The sequence below is a fragment of the Condylostylus longicornis genome, unplaced genomic scaffold, assembly GCF_029603195.1.
Source record: "Condylostylus longicornis isolate FDR11 unplaced genomic scaffold, ASM2960319v2 ptg000049l, whole genome shotgun sequence".
NCBI classification, from domain to species: Eukaryota; Metazoa; Arthropoda; class Insecta; order Diptera; family Dolichopodidae; genus Condylostylus; species Condylostylus longicornis.
In genome coordinates, this window is record NW_026578018.1 from 7685241 (window position 1) to 7705692 (window position 20452).

Sequence of the window (20452 nt, forward strand, 5' to 3'; positions counted from 1 at the left end):
GCATAAAGTTTTAAACTATTAAAATACTAGAATTTATTAGAATATATAAAAATTATTTGCATCTAAACGTTTAGATTTTGGAGTAAAATAAAAAACTATATGAAGGTTTTAATTTTACTTTAATTACCCTTTACTCCTATATACCTAATATTATTCTGAATAAAAATCATATCTATAAATATTTTTCGGCAAAACTTTGTATTTCGAATTATGGACTTCATTTCTAAAGTTAGGTCTCATGGAAAAAAAAGCCTTAAATTTTTTATTTACCAGCAAAATTTTCGAATTTCTGATTCTACAAAATTGCTTCATTTCTTCTGTAAAATCTGTGAAAATTATTTAAATTCAATGATTTTAGAAAAATTAGGCTATAAATATACTTTTCATATCTCGCGAGTGGAATTTTAAAATTTAAAATTTAAATTTAAGAAATTTCATTACAAATTTTGAAATACTAACCAAAATAATAAAATTCAAAATTTCAAAAATTCAAATAATGTATAGAAAGTTTCAAGAACTTGCTGGTTTTAAATTTAGTCTAATTTCCTATTGCAGAATTAATCAAAATTATTATCCTTCGTTTTTATAAAAATATTCTTCGTCATTGATTTTCAATCAAATTAAAACACAAAATTTTACCTTTTCATTCATCCTTTTAGGGAAATTTCAAATCAGAATTCTCATCAATTCGCATAATTGCATCTCTTATTTTTGAAATTCATGAGAATTTTCTTTTTTTAATTATAATTATATATAAACTTTGTCATTACTCATTTTAGAAAAATAAAGAGAATGAGATTAGAATATACAAATCAATACTCTCTTTGAAAAATGAAAATACGCAATAAGAAATCAAAAAGAGAGAGGTCAAACGGAAAAAATATTTTCTCTTTAAAATTATATTGCAAAAACATAATTCGTTCATTTTTTTCTCACCCGATGAATGAGATACAGCAATCCCTCCTATAACGTAACCTCTTACTATATAATTTCGATATATGTAAATTTTATTTTTCCTACCTATTTTCACTTAATGTAATTTTTACCTCGTTTTACGTAATTTTAAAATAATTTAATATGCAATAATCTATTTTTTTTTTTCATTTAAATTTCTTTCTTTACCATCAGACAACTTACTAGTTTAGGCAAATATCAAGTACATACATACATATTAGTCATATTAGTTTAGTTGGACCTCCTATAATGTAATTTCACTTAACGTAAAAATTTTTCGGTAACAAAAATTACGTTATAGGAGGGATTGCTGTACCATAAAAAATGACAACCTTCTATGTTTATTTATTGTTAATAATTTTTTTTTTTGGTAATATTAATGGTCCGAAACATTCTTCCATAGTTATAGAAATGAAATACTTAAATATTAAAAGTCTCCTTTTAAACATATTATTTAGCCAGTTTGCAGGACAGACAAATTGGTACTGCAGATTTTTAGAACAAAATCTTAATGAAATAACATGAAAGTGTAAATTTAACACAAAGAAAAAAATAAAATCCGAATATAGACTTAATAACAAATTTTTTTTTCTTTAATATTTCAACCAGAAATGAAGATTATATGTACAATAAAATAATGAACAAACATTGTCTGTAAACTTCATTACTCTAAATACATACACACATAGTCACTATATATATATATAGGTATTCAACTAAAATAATAATTATTTGTTAAAGGACAAAAAATAAAAGTTTTAAGAGGATAAAAAAATAAAATTACTGAGAAAAATATTTTAAATATACTTTTGCGCCAAATTATATACATTTTTTTTTTGTGAAACAAAGAACTTCATGCACAACACAAACTAGAAGCAACAGACACATAAACGTTGTAGTTAGAAAAATTTTCCTTTCTTATTTGAGTCATCTAAATTTTTTTTTTTCCTACAAATCGTTTTCGTTGCCTAGAAAATCTACAATGGTATTTCTGCGGCAATGTGTACAAAGTCTGTTATGCTATATACGCATTAAAAAAAAAAAAAGACCAAAATAGAAAAATAACATTAAAGTTGAATTTCAGACAGACACAGTTATTTTGCACAAAAACAAAAAAAATATTCTTTAAGGATGAATTTGCTTTTTTTTTGTCTATTTTAAGGTTAAGTTTATTTTGACCTCTTCAGATTATAATACCGGAAATAATCCATTTGATGAAAAGGACTCATGTTTTTTTTTTTTTTTGTTCTACACTTAGTATACTTATTTTTGTTTGTTTTATGTAATCAAAACTCTTACTTCTTAAAATTTTTGCAGACAATAATCATTATATATACGTACATGTGTATATAGTACAAGAACACATTATGTATACACAGAAAAAAAAAACTCTTGAGTAAAATTTATTTAATAAAAACTACTTAGACACAAACATTCCGTATAGCTAGTTACCATATAATTGATGTTAAAGGACAACTGAACGAAAACAAATAAAATAAAAACAACGCAAAAATTAAAACAACTTTTTAATATTTGCTCGGTATTCATGTACATATACGTATTTGCGACGTACTCCTGCATTATATGAACATATATACATTTTACACAATCATTTTAATCCTTGTTATTATTATTTTATAAGTTATCTTATAAGAGGAGGATAACTGTTAAAAGGTAATTAACCACGTACAAATAATAATAATAAAGTTTATTTTCATGTCAAATAAATATTCATTATTATGTCAAGCCAATATTATGTGGCAAAAAGTATAAGAAACCAGCATGAAAATTCTAATATTGAAAGATTGTTTAAAGACATTTGTTATTTTTGCCAAAATTGATTTTAAAATAAAATTCTAAAACCATTATACAAAATGTCAACAAAGTATAAAAATATTTTAAAAAGTTATTCATTGATTTTTTTTAACTCTAACAATATTTTAATGTGATAAGAGAATTTTTGAACAATATTTAGTTCCTTAGTAGATATCCTTAATATATAAATCTTTAATACTCGTATAAATATTTTTTATACATATAAGAGATGTTTTTGTACTTTTTAACTTGTAATTAAAATTCTGTGGTCTTCATTACATTAAAATATATATAAATTTTGAAAATAAAATTATATAAGTTTTACTTATAGTTATAACACAAAAGACTAACTTAGAAAATACAGTTTCGTACAAGAAATTGAAAATAATTTTTCCATATTAATTAAAGAACTTAAAAATTTTAAAATTAAAATTTTTTTTTAATAAATTTGTTTTATACAAATTCCAGGCGAATACATAGTTATTTTCAAAAGATTGTTATAACTATGCGTATTACAGCAATTAAATATACAACTATAAATTTTACACCAATTCGTAAGAAAACTCTCTATATCGTTTGTTTAAGAAGAAAATTTGCAGCATTTTGGTATGTGTCGAATTTTCCAAATTTTTCTATGCCATGAATAACAAACCTTCATAAGATTTTTTACTACATAATAATATTCTTCATTTATTTTCTTAGAACTGAATATAATATAAATCAGGGCTTCTTATACTTTTTTATATAGCGATCCCCTTCAAGCTTAGGAAATTTTAAACGACCCCCTCCTCCATATAATGAAATATATATTAACCGTAGATGTAGATGTAATATCGCACTATTTTACAATGTAAATAAAATAAGGATTAAAGAATACGTACCCATTCATTTCATATAAATATAATTGGAAACGTTGATGGGATATCGGTCGTAATAAAACACAATAAATAGAATGACATAAAACTATATATATATATTTATTCAATAGAAAAAATATACTTTTGTAACAATTTTTTGACCCGTTTTCAGTAGTCTCCTGGGGGTCGCGACCCACAGTTTAAGAAGTCCTGATATAAATCGTAATATTTTATTGAATTTTTAAAAAGTTATTAAGACAGTCTCAATAATTAATTCAATCAATTCTATATAGATTATTGCGGATAAATATTTTATTAAATAATATGAAATTAATTAATTTTCAAAAAAAAAAAAAAAAAACAAAATATTTTTACAAAAAATAAGATTATTCTCGCACAATACAGGATAATACTAAACTGAATAAAATAAAAATTTTCTCAAATATAAAATGAAATAATTTTTCAATTGAAATACAAAAAATAGTAAAAAAAAATAGAAAAAAAATCATTTACCATATGTGGTATACCACATCAGTGTACTCTGATTTCATTTTAATTGTATAATGAAAATCAAGAGTAAAACAAGAAATAAAAGCGAAATTATATCTGTTTTCTCCTCCTTCAAGTTAACAATCCCTTAAATATATTTAGTTTTTGAATAAAACATATTATCGTTATAAATTTTGTAAGGAATGAAAGATGTATCTTACTAATCCTATATTAATATTAAAAGGATAATCGATTTTCAATATATAATTTTCATATAACATTTGAAAGCTATATAAGAAACCGACGGAATTTTTGATTAAAATTCATTATTTTATTAAAATTGTATATAAAATATAATTTTAATTAAAATTTTTACAATATGTGATATTCGAAATGCTTACATACTTGAGAATAGTAATATTTATTATAATTTTCAGTTGGTTATTTAGGTACAAGATGGTAATACATTAATGTTGTACAAAGATTTGTCAAAATAAATTTGATTTATGGAAAAATATTTGCATAATTTACTATATTTTATAATATAGAACAATTTGGTTTTTCAAAGACTTTGTGGTTCAAAAATTCAAAAATCGACTGATTTTTCAAAATTTGACTGATTCTACAATAAAATCTTCTCATAATCGAATTTTTTGGTAGTTCAGAATCATGGAAATACTAAATTTTTAAATATTAAATATAAATTTTTAAAAACATATTCCTATTTGCAAGCATGTAAATATGGAAGTAGCTCAGCTGCTAGATAATGGCGTTATGACAGAAAGACTTAAACGAACAAGACTTTTCAATTTAACACGAAATACCAATTTCCTTATGGAAAGTATTTAATTCCTGTACGGAAAAACCAAGTTAGCGCAGAGGTAATAGTTTGTCTGCAGGACCAGTTTTATTCGTTCAGAGTTTAAATGATTTTTTTAGGATATATAGGTCCTTCTTCGTCTTTCGAGATATTTTCACCTAATAGAAAAAAAAATTGCAAATCATTAACTATATTAGTTTAAGCTTCTTTGAATTTTTAGCTAAACAAACAAAGTGTGAATGCTTCACTCTAAGTGCAATGCTTTCAAGTATTTTACTCTAAAACCCAAAATAGGCTTAAAAATTAATAGTAAAAAATTTTTTTTGGATATTAAGGCATTTTCGACTTATTTTCGTGATAATTTACTCTATTTAATATTCGAAATCAAATAAATATTTATTTTACAATATTATGTATGTGTGTAAAACAATTTAATATCGCATGTATAAAAGTATACAGACATCAGGCATATTGTTATATAAAATAATATAACATTTTTATTTTATATACATTTTTTTTTAATATTGCTATATTTTTATCGCCCTCTAAACGAATCCAAATCCCAGTCAAAAAATGGAAAAAAATTAAAAACGGAAATTTTGTGAGAGTGAAATCCAATACTTGAAAGAATTGGGTATATCACAGTACAGTTATCGAGAAAAAAAGAGATTTATAACATGTAATCAATTTGTTCATACATATTTTATATATTTGTGTAGTATTATACAAACGCGTATGCATAATGTAAATAAATAAACAACAGAAGGCGCTAACAACATTTTGTAATCTTATTTTATTTATATATGCTTGTATTATAAAGTACGAGTACTTGTTCAGCAGTCCTTTTACTTATTTCTCAATGAATCGTTACTGTTGTAAGGGGAAATATAATTTCCAATATATGATCATATTATATATATAAATGTAAGGGCATATGTATTACAAAGTTAAAATATGCTGCAACTGGATATTATATTATATGGATAATGACATAAATTTCATGACCGGACATGATTAGAATATTAAATTAAATTCATTTATTTATTACATATATGTATGTATGTATATATATAAAACAAAATTTTACAATATAATATTCGAATATAAAATGAAATTAGGATGATTAAATTCGATAAAATATAAGAAGAAAAAAAATGTATAAATATATAACAAAAATCGGAAATGGATATTTTTGTTTTTCTTCCTGAATAAATTATTAAAAAGCATTAAAAAACAGAATTTTGTTTTTTTTTTTGCTTCAGACATCTTGAACATCTTGAAATAATTTAATATAATAAAATAAATATAAAATAAATACAATATATTTTTAGACATATATTGTAAATATATAAAAATAATATATTTTAATTTAAAACCTGACAATATTTTCTTAATGTTATACTAAAATGTTCCTTGCTTTCTTTGAAATCCTTTTAAATTTGAAAATTTTCCAAAAATTCATTAATTCAGCGAGCCAATAAAATTAAATTTTATAATATTGCATATTTTTTTATTCTCATATTGTGTCTCATAATCCCCATTTTGTGTTCTCATATCGTTAATACTATAAATTGCAAATAAATTATTAATTCTATATACTCGTATAATATAAAATAAATTTAATATTCTCTATTACACATATAATTTATTCGAATTTATTCGAATGATTTGAATTTTCGAATAAAAATTTTATTTCAATTTTTATATTTTTAATTTGATTTTATCTACATACATATATGTGATTTTATTTTAATATATATTTTTTTTTAATTTTATTTATTCACATTAATAAAAAATTCTTTAAGAACGATTAATTTTTTTTTTCAAAGGAAACTATAAAGGATATATGATGTACGAGTATTTAGTAAAAGGAGCCAATTAATAAGCTAGAAAAAATATAGAAATTATTCATGCATTTCACAATTATAATTCGCGCATAATTTAAATTTAATTAAATTGGTTTTTCTGTTTATACTTTATTGATTATGTGTTGAAAAAAAAAAAGAATTTTTAATTGAAAAAATTCATATAAAAGTTTTTTTTAAGACGTTTTGTCTGAAAATCTATTTAAATTAGAAGCTCTTTTAACAAATTTCTGATAATATTTAAAAAATAAATCAAAATTTTTAGTATTAATAAATTATCAATTTTCTTAATTGATTAAAAATAATTATGAGTGAATTGATTTAACATTATTAATGGCGTTAAACAATTTCTATAATTTTCAAGGACATTATACTGTCACCCTCATTTGTACTCGTAGTATACTGTATGCTACATAAAGTGTACGCTTTGTTAATAATTTTAAAATTCATATTCCTTTTCTATAACATCTTCTTTTGTAGTATTTTAAATTTTTTGACTCATATCTGTTGTAATCTATTATAAATAAATAAATTTTTATGAAATCATCAAGATCTTTAAAAAAAACCCCCAAATGAAGACCATTATAACAAAATGAATATTTTTTGTCAATCAAAAAATATTCATAATAAAAAAATTCTAAACAAATTTATTTTGATAAATTATTTTTATACAATAAAAAAATAATAACAATAAAATCTCATGTATAGTTAAATATATTTATAAATATGTAGCTATCATTCGTGTATATATCAAGCACATATTATAATAAAACAAATCATTCAAATGTCAAAAGCATTCTTTAAACATGTCATATTCAAAGAAAAAAAAAAGGAAAAAATATATAAAAAAAAAAAAATAATTTTTTTTTTGTTTCAAGTCCAGTAGCCGCAATATGCGGTATAATTATTAAACAGTATGACACTGCTTCTATAATAATCGGTAACTGTGACATGTCTAGAGCATTTATTATAATAAATAAAACAGAAAAAAAATATCGTCCATTTATCCTTTCAAAACAGCATTGCTTATATACGTATATGTTTATGTACATGTATACTTGGAAAAAAAAATCGCGGCTAAAAAATAAAATAAGTTGAAATGGGAACCAAAGAATTCAACGTAACGCCTTTTGCTTCTGCAAGATTCTTATTTAGTATTTTGATAAAAGCCAGCATATTCAATATTCTGACAGCATTTTGGTGCATATGTCTATTCATATAAGAAGAAGTTTGATTGAGAAGGCCTTCTTTCACCTCCTGAGTGGTGTTTTATGTCTGGAAGAGGACGAAACCATGGAGCACTTACTGTGTGAGTACGAGACGTTGCTTGTTTGCGACTGAGACGCTTCGAGCGGAGGAGGAGTGGTGGGGTCTTTGTGACCCCGGAGAGGATCTCGTAGCTTGATGTGGCTACAATACTGCCGTTTGTCAGGGACCTAGGTGTAGGCCTAATGTAGATGGTGATGGGAATCATATAAGATTCTATGGGTCGATGTAAGAAGGGCTCAAGTGCCTTGGTTCCCGGGAAAGAAAAAAAAAAAAAAGAAAAAAAAAAGTGTCGATTTTCTAGTGTGAAATTTTAAATTTCTCTTTAGTTTTTACAGAGACCTAAGACAAACGAGAATCTTTATCCCCACATACAACTGTAAGAAATTAGTATTAAAGTACATAAAACTGTAATTTTGCAATAGTTTTCTATAACTATGCAAATTCAAGAAATTAAAATTAAATTTTTTAATTTTGAAAATTTCTTATTCTCACCACTTTTGCACGGTCCAAAAAAAACATCCAAAATATTCGAAACACCCGAAAAAAACTAAGAAGGGCTGTATTTTAAAAGTGTTAGTTCTAATGGGCGTCAGACGCTACGAAATGATTTTTTCTAACTCTTAAAATACGTTATAATAGAAATTTTTTATATTACATTCTTATCAGTTACATAGTTATTGAAAACAAATAATTATACACACATAATAATAAAATATACTACGGTATACAGATACTATATTATAATCCTTGTATAACCAAAAACTCATTTCAGATTATACTCTACAATCTGAACACAGATAAAGAATGAAAATAGATATTATTCAATGTAAAAAGAGAAAGGTGGCCCAATTAGAACCCAAAAATAAAGGAACCAAATAAAAATTAAATAAATGAATGGTTTTCAATATACACACAACAATTCAAAACATATAATATATGTAGTAGAAAAAACACAGGAAAAAAAGATAACCGTATCGACTAAAAACAGCCTGTACACCAGTGACAACAGTTTATACGAGCAGAATGAGAACAAAAAATACTTTATATATGCAATTTTGAAATGATAAACAACGACATCTAGAGTGAGATATAAACCATTAAAATTAAAAAAGAATGAAAAAGCAAACCAAATGAAATAGCAAACTAAAATAGGAAAAAAAAATTTCTTTTTATAAAATAAATTCCAAAAAAGCGCAAAAATATTCAAGACTATAATTTTAACCGCACCATAAACATATTGTATGGACAGATTCTGTATTTTATATGATGCAAACTCAGCAAACATTAAAAATAGTGAAAACAAAGTATAAAATGGAACAGGAATTTTTTACCATATTTATAATTGGGGTCCAGCACTTTTCAAATTTCTTTTTACATTCAGTTGGCTTGCGGAAATCAAAGAAATAATTTCCTTTTATTTGCAAAAAGTCATTGAATACTCCTCATAACAAACAAAAGATTGTATGTTGTTTTATTACAAAAAATCCAGTAAAGTTGAAATTTTAAATTTTCCAAATTTAAATTTAAAATTTCTAATTTCAAATGCAAATCCATCCAAAATTTCCAAATCGAGGCTAATTTATTTCCCTTGTGGAACAAAGCTCGCTTTTGTTTTTGAATAATTTGAATAGGAGTAGGAAATAAAAGAAATACTTATAGGAGCTGCAATTAACTTAGAAAATCAGAAGAACAGTTACATAAATTTTAAATCTAAATCTTACCCATATTTTTAACTTAATTTTTTGATCAATTCGAAGTGTCGAAAATTTATTATTCAGATTTTCACTAAATCGAAAATATTTTTCGAATCAGTTTTTTATTAATATGAAAAATATTACATAAAAAATTTCAATGTAAGGCTTCAATAAAAATATTCGCTTTATAAATCGCAATATCAAATAAATTCTATTTAATCACAGACAGACGTTAATTTTTCATCTAAAATCCATTTTATTCATCTATAAATTTTTTTCATAAATCTGTAAATAAAGAAAAACTAAAAATAATTGAAAACAGAAAACGCGAATTGGGTTCGTCGTTTATATGCAAATATGTAAAAATAAATACAAAAAAAAAAGGTTACATACAAAACGTTAAGTACACATATGTAAGCCAAGTTATCAGCAATTACTCTCATTCAAACTAAACTAACTATACTCTGGAATGAGCATACAGAAATAAATGATTCTGATGACAATGAAAACCATAATATCCTATGTTAACGAAAAAAAAATTTCTATTTTACTTTCACTCCAATATGGTTTGAGTACATTTAAAGGGTCTACTGAATATTAATTTTTTTTTTTTAGCGAATAAAAATTTCATTTTTTCTTTTACAAATGTTTTCGTTATATTTTTTAATGATTTCTTTGTAATAATAGCCAGGAAAATAATTAATTTTGAGGACAAAAAATACAAATTATATACGAAAAAAAGGAAATTGTATTCCCCAAAAAAAAAAAAAAGAAAAATTTAAAAAATAGGAAGGAAAAATATTTTTAATTATTTTTCTCTTTTTTTTTTTAATTTTCTCCCTTTTTCCTCTTTGCTGGTCACATTTTTCACTAATATTTTTTGATTATCTTTATTTTTATAATTTCCATAAGAGAAATTGTAATTAAAGTAAAATTTATTTGCAAGTATTTAAGCGAATTTTTTTTGAATTATTTCATTACTTACTAAAATAAAATTAAATTATTTTTAAAATTGATTTTAATTTTTTAAGGAAACACAAGCAAATTTAATCAGAATTAAATTAATTAACATAATTTTAAATATGATTTGATTAAAAGGATTTTTTCTTATACAAAATAAAATTTTGCCCCTAAAACTATGCAAAATTTATTACAAATTCATATTGTTCAATAGTATAAATGAAAATTGTTTAAAAATTTACAAAACTCTAAGTAAATTTATTCCATTCTATAGCAAAAAATAATAAATTAAATATTATTTAAAATTTCATTTTTTACACTCTTATATTCAATTAATATTTGAATTATTGGAATAAATTTATTTTCAGGAGCAATCAGGAATGTAATCAAAATCTATTGAACTAATACAATATACTCAAATTTAATTGTGCTTAAATTTATACATCATTAGAGAAAAAAAAACTTGTTTTAATTTTATTCATAAAAATAGAAAACTTGAACCATGTGATAATTTCACATTTTACTCTACCGAATCTACATAAGTAGAGTGAAAAAATTACCAAAATTATTTTTATTGATTTAAGCATAAAAAAGTGTAAAATTATATACCATCATTCAGTTAATAAGCACGTTAATAAAAGTTGTTAATAGCCCATTATAAAAAAAAAGAAATTTTTTTGTCTAGTCAATAAAATATTTGCACTTTATTTTGACAAAATTTTAATAGGTTTTTGAATCAAGTTTAACATAAATTACCGTATATAATTTTGTATTGTTCAAGCATGTAGTTAAAATAAATTTATTCTAAATATGTTTATTTGCTAAAATTTAAATAAAAAAAAACAAAGTAGGGGAGAAAACCATTGTTAATTTTTATGCAAAATTACATAAAGTTTATCAAGTTTTTTCTTTTTCAAATATAAGAAAATTTACATTAAATTTGCAAACCCCCCATTTTAATAGAATACTATAAAAATTTTTAACATCTCATAAAAATTTACTTAAAAATTGAATGAAAAGAAGAGAAGAATAAAAATTTATAATATAGTGAATTAAAGAATAAAAGGTTTCTTCTCTAAGAGATTGCAGAAGATTGGTCTTTTAGTGTATGTATCGTAGTTCAGATTAAAAGTGGTAATGTTAAAATTAATTGATTAAACACCAATTTTTTTTTCAAATTAAAGTAATAATTTGTCATTGAAAATTTTTCATTGTCAAATCATAAATGAATTTTAATAGCTATAATAAAAAATTAAAAAAAAATCCCAACTTGAAATGCAACAACTCCTAAAAGTATGCTCTATGTACATACCATTCTATAGAAATGTGTATAAATACAAATGTTTATGAATATTGTACTGTTTATGACCAATTCCTGAATAAGAACGCGATAAGTTGTACATGAAAACTCTCAGTTACGCGATTTATATTTTTCTTTGCAATTTTTATTTTTAATTAATAAAAAAATCAATATTGAATAAAAATTCAATTGAGTTGTAAAAACGTAAATGTTGAGGTGTACACTTTCACTTTTTAATTACTTTACAAGTGGTTGAAAGAAGAAATTTCAAAAATATTTCGTATGGAAAATCATGATATTTGAAAAAATCTCTTTCAAAAACGAAGAGCACTCAAAATGAAAAATCTGTGAAAATTATTTTTTTTGAAAATTTTCAAAAGTTATTTTGAATTGTAAATATAATTGCAAAAACTGCCACTTTACAAAACAACATTTTAATTGCAATAAAAATGAAAAGCAATTTTCCAATAAATTTAATCTTAAAATTTCTTATTTTCCATTTAATAGATTCATCGGCACCAAAATCTTCAGCAGATGATGATGATAATAAAACGAATGACAATCAATTAGGATCTAGAAAAGTTCCAGAACTTAATTCACCAGATAGTATATCAGAAGATTTAGTACATCCTTTGCAACCATATAAAAGTCCAAAACGTTTAACTGGAATACCAGAAGTTCATAAACGTAATCCTTCACCATATTATTATTCTGATCTTTTAAAATCTAAAGAAAAGGAAGAAACTAAAGAAGAGAAAACAAAGTGTCGTCAATCAACAGCTTCAGAACCACCGCAAACCGCACAAACTGAAACACAAACACCATATCGTAAAAGCACAAGTTTAGATGTTCCTGAAACTAATGAATCAGTTAATTCCAATGAATGTGTAATATCTTCAGAGACAAATAAACAAGAACAAAGACAACATTGTCAAGAACAACAAAAACAACAACATCAACAACAAAAAACATCTACGGCAACAAAACAAAAAAGACTACATAAAACATTGCCAACACCTGAAAATCATTCTCGAAGATATTCAATAACCGAAGACGGTGTTCGTATTATAAGATGCACATCACCATCCACAACAACATCAGATGATTCAGATTGTAGTGAATGTCAACAAAGACGTGAATGGCATGCTAAAGCTTTAGCTTTAGTTCGCAAAACTTGTAATGTACATGCTAATCAACCTTTACAAGTAGGTGGTTTTATTGAATCAAGTGGAAACGGTGTTGATTTACAATCGGTAAATATATTAGGAAATTGTGGTGCTAGTGGTGATCCTTGTGATCCATCAATGCCTCCACATAGAATACTAGGTCCAACAGTATGTGCATGTACTGCACCAGCTACTTTAAACGATGACATGGATGAATATTTTCGTCCAAGAAGCGTGTTTTATGTTCATCCGCAGGGTGTTCACGAATGCGCAGATTGTATTCCAGGTCCCGGATCTGCCGGTACAACCGGTAGTGGTCGATCAAACATAATTAATCAAAATAATACAACAAATGTAACCCCTATTGCAACTTTATCAAGCGATAAATCCAATAAATCTAATAGATCAATCCGATCTAGATCAAGTGGACGAGAACAACATACAAACGAAGAAGACAACATGTCAAGTGGTGGTACAGGTACTGGTGGTAGCGGTCGTACTAGACAAATATATGAAACGGCATTCGATTGTAAAGTGCCAAAATCTGATGATGATTTAGATGAGGTTGTGGAACGTTTAACTAGTCATAATGCCCTTTTAGAAATAGAAAACGGTAATAATTTGAAAACAAAACCACCACTTGAATTAAAGAGTAAATCTTTAAAGACTAGTAAATCAAATAAATTACGATATGAAGGTAAACGTCAAAAAAATACTAAAAATCAGCAAATTCAACAAGACAATGGCAGTAATAAAAATGCTATTGGTAGTATTCAAACACTATCAAACGAATTAGAAAATATTCATATTGATAATAACAGTGTTGATCAACTGAACAATACAACAAACGAAGCAACAGCAACTACATCAGTTTCACAGTTACCTACACGTGGTTATACACCATCACCGCCTTCAACAGCTCCATTACCCGTTAAATTTCCTGGAAAACATGATCGTTTTTTTATGAATAGTATAAAAAGTGCTCCAAGTTTACCATCTTCAAATCCGGCCCATCCAAGACTTAGAGATTTACGTCTTCCAATAAAATCGTTACGTCAACAGCAATTAGGTTTATCTGCAAGTGTTGAAGATTCTGCTGGAACGGCACAATCTGATTCCGTAAATAATTTGTTAACTGGTAGTAATGCCAGTAGTCTTTTAGATTCGGGAACTGGGCAAATGGTCGTAACAGAATCTTCTACCCATTCATCAATGTCTAGAACTCGAGACAGGCCTCGTTCTATTGTTGTATTAGAGTCTGGACGAGTACTAGAACTAAGAACAGGTAGTGCTCATAAAACAATGAATAGTAATGGAGGGCATCATCACCATAACCATCACCACGGTGTTACCATACATAATACGAAAACAGAAGTAAATATTCAAAAAAATCCAAATATAACACAACACCAACCACACATAAATAAAACAACAACAATAAATTATTCTTCAACAGAAAGTATGGCAACATCAAGTAGTGGTGGTAGTATGGAATCTTTACGTTCAAGTACAAGTGAAGGGAATCGTAGCACTACCAGCTCAGAGTCAAGGCATTCAACATCGTTGAGTTCACATAGCTCTGAGTCGGGTACTAGTGTAGCGTTTCCTTTAAGAGCTCCAATACTATTACATTCAAAATTGCATATCCTAAGTCCAATATCGGACAAATCTTCATTGGAACCGGCTTCTGATGCTTCAGAATTTAATAAAAAACAAACGCCACCAGGTGGTTTAAATAATGGAGAAGATGGCACTAAAATTGGGCAACTAAGTAATATACAAGAACAAGAACAAAAAACGTGTGATAATACAAATACAAACGATAGAAATGGCAGTAATAATATAAATAATGTTGGTAGTGGCGGCGGTGGTGGTGGCGGTTGTCCTAGTATACAAAAACAAGTTAAAAAACGAATACCACAAAATAAAGCACTTTTAATGTTAACTGATGAAATATTAGGATCGGATAGTGGAATATCATTACATTCTAGAGAAGATAATAAAATTCAAAGTGCTTTTCATCGTTTTGGTTTACCAAAATTAAATTTTTCTGCTTCGGAAAAATTACCAGATTCTGGAGTTAATTCTGTTAGTATAGGTTTACCACAAGATTTACGTGATCTTCCATTTGATATGCCAAAATTGAGACGAAGAAAAATTATTCTACAACAGGTTAGAATACATTTTTTTTTTTGAAATTTCTTTCATGGCTTCAACATTTGATATTTTATTTTTATATAATTTGTAGGATGTTTGTACTTCTGGTAGTGCAACTTCTGTTGATTTAGGAGATCTTCCATTTGATATGCCAAAATTAAGAAGGCGCTTAAGAATGAACAGCCAACAGCAACAACAAATAAATAATTTAATAGTTCAAAGTACCGAATCTAGCGGTATATCACAAGCATCATCAAGTCATTCTGTTGATCAAAAACCAGGCTTAGGTAAATAAAAAGAATTTTAATTTTTATATAACAATTGTACTGCTTTGTTTCTTTTTGATTTTGGATCACGTTTCGGAAATAATTTTGATGTTTTAGCAAAAAATATCTAATATAATTATTATCATTACCATTCTTTCTTTGTTAAAACGATTGCACAAAAGTAGTGCATAAACTGTTAAATTTTTTAAAAATGTTTCTTGTCATCAACATCCTTGTATGCGGTTTTAAATTCAATACACTTTCACACTACAACAACATTTTATAGTGACAGTTAACTTTTAAAAGAATTTAGTATGTATGAATAAGTTAAATTTTACAATTATACTACTATTACGTCAAATATAGTTATGTACATTCATTGTATCTTTATGATATAAAAATTTAAATTTACTATAGTTAAACAAATCATATTATATGTCAAAATATATCATCAACATATTTAGTTGACAATACCTTCATCATAAAATTAATTCAAAGTACCTACGTCAAAAATATTTTCTTATACTAAAATGTTAACCAAATATGCACTTATGTGTGTGTGTATTACATAAATCCCAACTTGTCATAATCGTATAACATATTATATAAATGTGCATAAAATACTTTTCAATACTACACCATTAAATTCCGATTCCGAAATATGGTGTGGGGAAATTTTTATAATAATATTTACGTATTTATCATTTTTGAAAAGTCATAATAAAGTATTGAAAACAACGTATACGTGTTGTAAATAACATAATGTACGGCACAGTATTGTACATACCTACATTAAATTACAATAAACATATAATGCACAGGGGCTGAGTATTGCTAAAGCTAAAACAGTTTTTATAATAACTTCAATATTATTAAATCAAATAAAACTCACCATTCACAATAAAAGTAAAATGTTGTTCAATGACAGTTAATCATTGAGATAAATGTATATATTTATATATATATATATATGTATGTATGTATTTGTAATTTTAATTTCGATATTATTTTATATTAATTTTTTTTTTTCTACTTTCCATATTTTATTCTTTTAATTGGGTACATTAAAAATATTTTACGTTAACTGTACGTGATTATTTCTGTAATACAATCAATCTTTTGACCACTTATTATTGTCTTAAATTAAAATTAAACCAATTCATCATTACAACATAAAATCAATAATCCCTTTTTAACATGCATACATAACATAAAATAATTTTATACATGCACATATAGAAATTTTTACGCCTTACAATATTGCAAAAAATTCAGCTAACATTTTAATACTTTAATCTTACATAAAAGCAAATAAGTTAATTTATAAATAATTAGAAAAAAGTTTATTAAAAAAAAGTCGTGCTTCTCAAAAATAAAATATATCACTTTTTTTTTTTTGGTAACAGGTGCACTTAGCCAAAAAATATAAAATCAATAACTATTTGATATGGACGATTAATTTGCCAACGAGTGCGAATGTCCGACATAATATAAACTTAATTATTATACATAATTTGATTTGAAAATTTTTTACTTTAGAATGTGTTGGTAATAACACTAAGAACATGTTAAAATATTTACTCAGTTCTTTCCCTAAGAAATAATTATATAAAAAAAAAATTATTATTTAAGAGGGGAGAATAAATTACACATAAATATGTACGTACATATGTTAAAATGTGCTAAATATTTTTGTAAATAATATTCGTATTAATCTTGTAACATCTGAATATTTTCTAATAAATCTTGTAATATTAAATACGTGACCACAAAAAAAAAAACTCTAGCTCTAACACCTTTACACAAAATAATTTTTTTGCCCATATAAAAGAGAATTTGATTAATGTTAATTTAATGATTAATTAACGAAAACTAATTATAATTAGCCAAAAGAAAAAAAAATTTTATAAAATTAAATTTATAGTTATATAGTTACTAATATTTGATAAAAATTTATTTTTCAGAAGGAAATCTATTTCGTCAAAATTTAACATTAAATTTTAATGAAATTAAATCAGCAAATAATCATAAATTTGGTAGTCTCGATCTAAGAGGTGCACCTAATTTAAAAGGATTAAATTTAAATTTAAGCTCATCTGGTATAGGATATCAATCAGCTGTTGATCTAATTGATGTTACCATACCTTTAGAAAGACAAGGGTATATATAAAATTTAAAAAAAAAAACAAAAAAATGATAAACTTGAAAAATAATTGTTTTTTATTTTTAACATTATTTAAGATGGTACCATGGAGCAATAACAAGACTTGAAGCTGAATCAACATTAAGACCTTTAAGTGAAGGAAGTTTTTTAGTAAGAAATTGTGAATCAACTAAACAGGATTATTCATTATCTTTAAAGTATGTGGGTGATATTATTTATTGATATATAGTTTTATTTTTCCAATTTTAAACTTACTTGGGTGTTGTACATAAATATTTTATAAACACATAATATTAAATTTAATTATTTGTATATTTTATGCATTAATTGCTATAATACACATGCATACATGTTTTTAAATATATATAATTATAAAAAAATATAATATTTTTAGGGGAGCTAAAGGTTTTATGCATATGCGAATACAACGTAATGAAGCAAATCAATATATTTTGGGTCAATTTAGTCGACCATTTGATTCAGTACCAGAAATGATAAGACATTTTTGTATAAATCGTTTACCAGTACGTGGTGCTGAGCATATGTGTCTTTTGGATCCAGTTATTGTGCAATTACTTTAAAATTAAAATTTATATTAAAATGAAAGTATATAAAAATAAAATAATATACCAAAAGGAAAAAACAGCAATTTAAAAATACACATATTATTATAATGATAATAAATTAAATTTGTTATACATTATACATATAATAATATTATATATATATATATACATTTATACATGTACTATAATATTGAAAATTTCATTGTTAAATTTTTTTTCTTTTCATAGTTTTTCTTCCTTTTTTTTTACAAAACAAATAAATAAATATTTTACACTGAGAAAAATAAAACTCACTACAAAAAAAAAAAAACTAAAAATATAATTAAAAAATAAAATACATATTATGTAAGAATTAATAAACGAGGCTGTTGTTTTTCTTTTCATTTCAAAAAGATAATAAAACAATATAAAACAAAAATTACTGAAAATATTAAAAAATATTTAAAAAAAAAAATTAAAAAATAAAAACCGAAATAAAACTCAAACAAAAACCAAAGGAAAATAAATAAAATATTTACATATTATATAATCATAGAATAGAAAATAATTATTGTCACCAAAAATTTTATTTCTTTTTTTAACATTTTATAAAATTTTGAACAAAAAATATATCAAAAACAACAATATAAGAAAAACATGTTAATATAATAATTACCCCAGCAACATAATCCAAAATTAAAAGAAAAAAAAAGCAAAAAATATTATTAAAAATTTATTATTATTTTTTCATAAAATTTTGTCAACAATACTATTATTTTATTTAATAATAATCCATTAATAATAAGTATTAAGTTATATAAGTTATAAATAACAAAAAAAAAAAAACAACTCATGTGAAATTCATTATTAATTCGTACATAATTATTAATATAAAAATATAACAGTATTAAAATATTTACGTTTATGTACATTGTATAAATAATTAATATATTATATAAAAATTTAAACCCCATTTATTTATTTAATTGTAAAACTTGAGTTTTATTTCACTCTCAACAATAATTTGTTAAATATTTTAACAAGTTCCAAATTTATATACAAATTTTATTTGATTACATTCTTTTTTATTTTACTTTGATACATAAAAATTATATACATATTATATTATATATAAAATATACAAATAACTTAAATATATAAATAAAAATGAATTGTATCCAATTATCCAAATTCTTGTATAAAAGCAATTTTTATCACATAATATGTATGTAGTTATAAAATTTTAATTTAAATTTAACACTAAAGAAAAACCAAAAAGCAAAAGATACTAAAAAGAAAATTTAATTTAATATTTTTACTATATTATATATAAATATATTGTGAAATCTCAAAGAGGTTTTAAAAAGAAAAGAAAACTTTTTAAATTAATAATCAGATTTAATTATATAAGTACATTAATTATACATATAACATATAAAAATTTAATTAAAAAAATCATTTGAATTATTTGTTAAATAATTTCAATTATTATATAAAAATCATTATAAAATGAAAATATTTCTAAAAAAATTTTATTATATTCTAATTTTGAAACGTATAGGCCAAAAAAATAAATAAGTAAAGATTTAACAATTAAAAATTTTTTATTTTATAATATTATGTATAAGAAAACTATTTAAATATATTAATTATAATCATCAAAAAAAAAAAAATATGTATGTGCAATTAATAAGTTTTTATTTTCAAGTAAATTTTTATTTTTTTAATATTAAAAAATTTTAAAGTATTTATTTTAAATCAATTTATAGTAAATTAATTGTAGCTAAACTAATTTACTTAATAATATTTTTAAATATATTTAAAAATCTCTAATTTATTTTAGTTGATTTATTCGTACTATATTAGTTTATCGCAGTTTTTTTTTAATTTGTAATTTTTAATTTTAATTTAAAATTCTCTACAAATAACTGAGTAACTAACGTTATTATAATTTAATTCCTATTTTGCTGCGATTTTATTAGTAATTATTCAAGAAATTGTGAAACTGATGACATTTTTTAAAAAAATTTGTTCTTATTTTAACGAACATGGTTTCTAAAAGTAATTATTTGAAAAAGGGAAAGTTCCAAACATATTTTGCAGGTTAAAATTTTTTCAGTTTTATTGCAAA

The 20452-nt window shown here is 23.8% G+C and overlaps 1 protein-coding gene across 1 annotated transcript in view; it reads left to right on the top strand.

Moving 5' to 3' along the window:
• Nucleotides 1–18588, top strand: part of LOC129611348 (hybrid signal transduction histidine kinase A-like) — a 60815-nt gene extending 42227 nt beyond the window's left edge. The window contains exons 4-8 of the mRNA XM_055524443.1: nucleotides 12531–15361; nucleotides 15438–15633; nucleotides 17577–17772; nucleotides 17854–17973; nucleotides 18171–18588. Of these exons, the coding sequence (XP_055380418.1) occupies nucleotides 12531–15361; nucleotides 15438–15633; nucleotides 17577–17772; nucleotides 17854–17973; nucleotides 18171–18357 (3530 nt within the window). The 3' untranslated portion in view covers nucleotides 18358–18588. The remainder of the gene's footprint in view (nucleotides 1–12530; nucleotides 15362–15437; nucleotides 15634–17576; nucleotides 17773–17853; nucleotides 17974–18170) is intronic.
• The last annotated feature ends 1864 nt before the right edge of the window (nucleotides 18589–20452 follow it).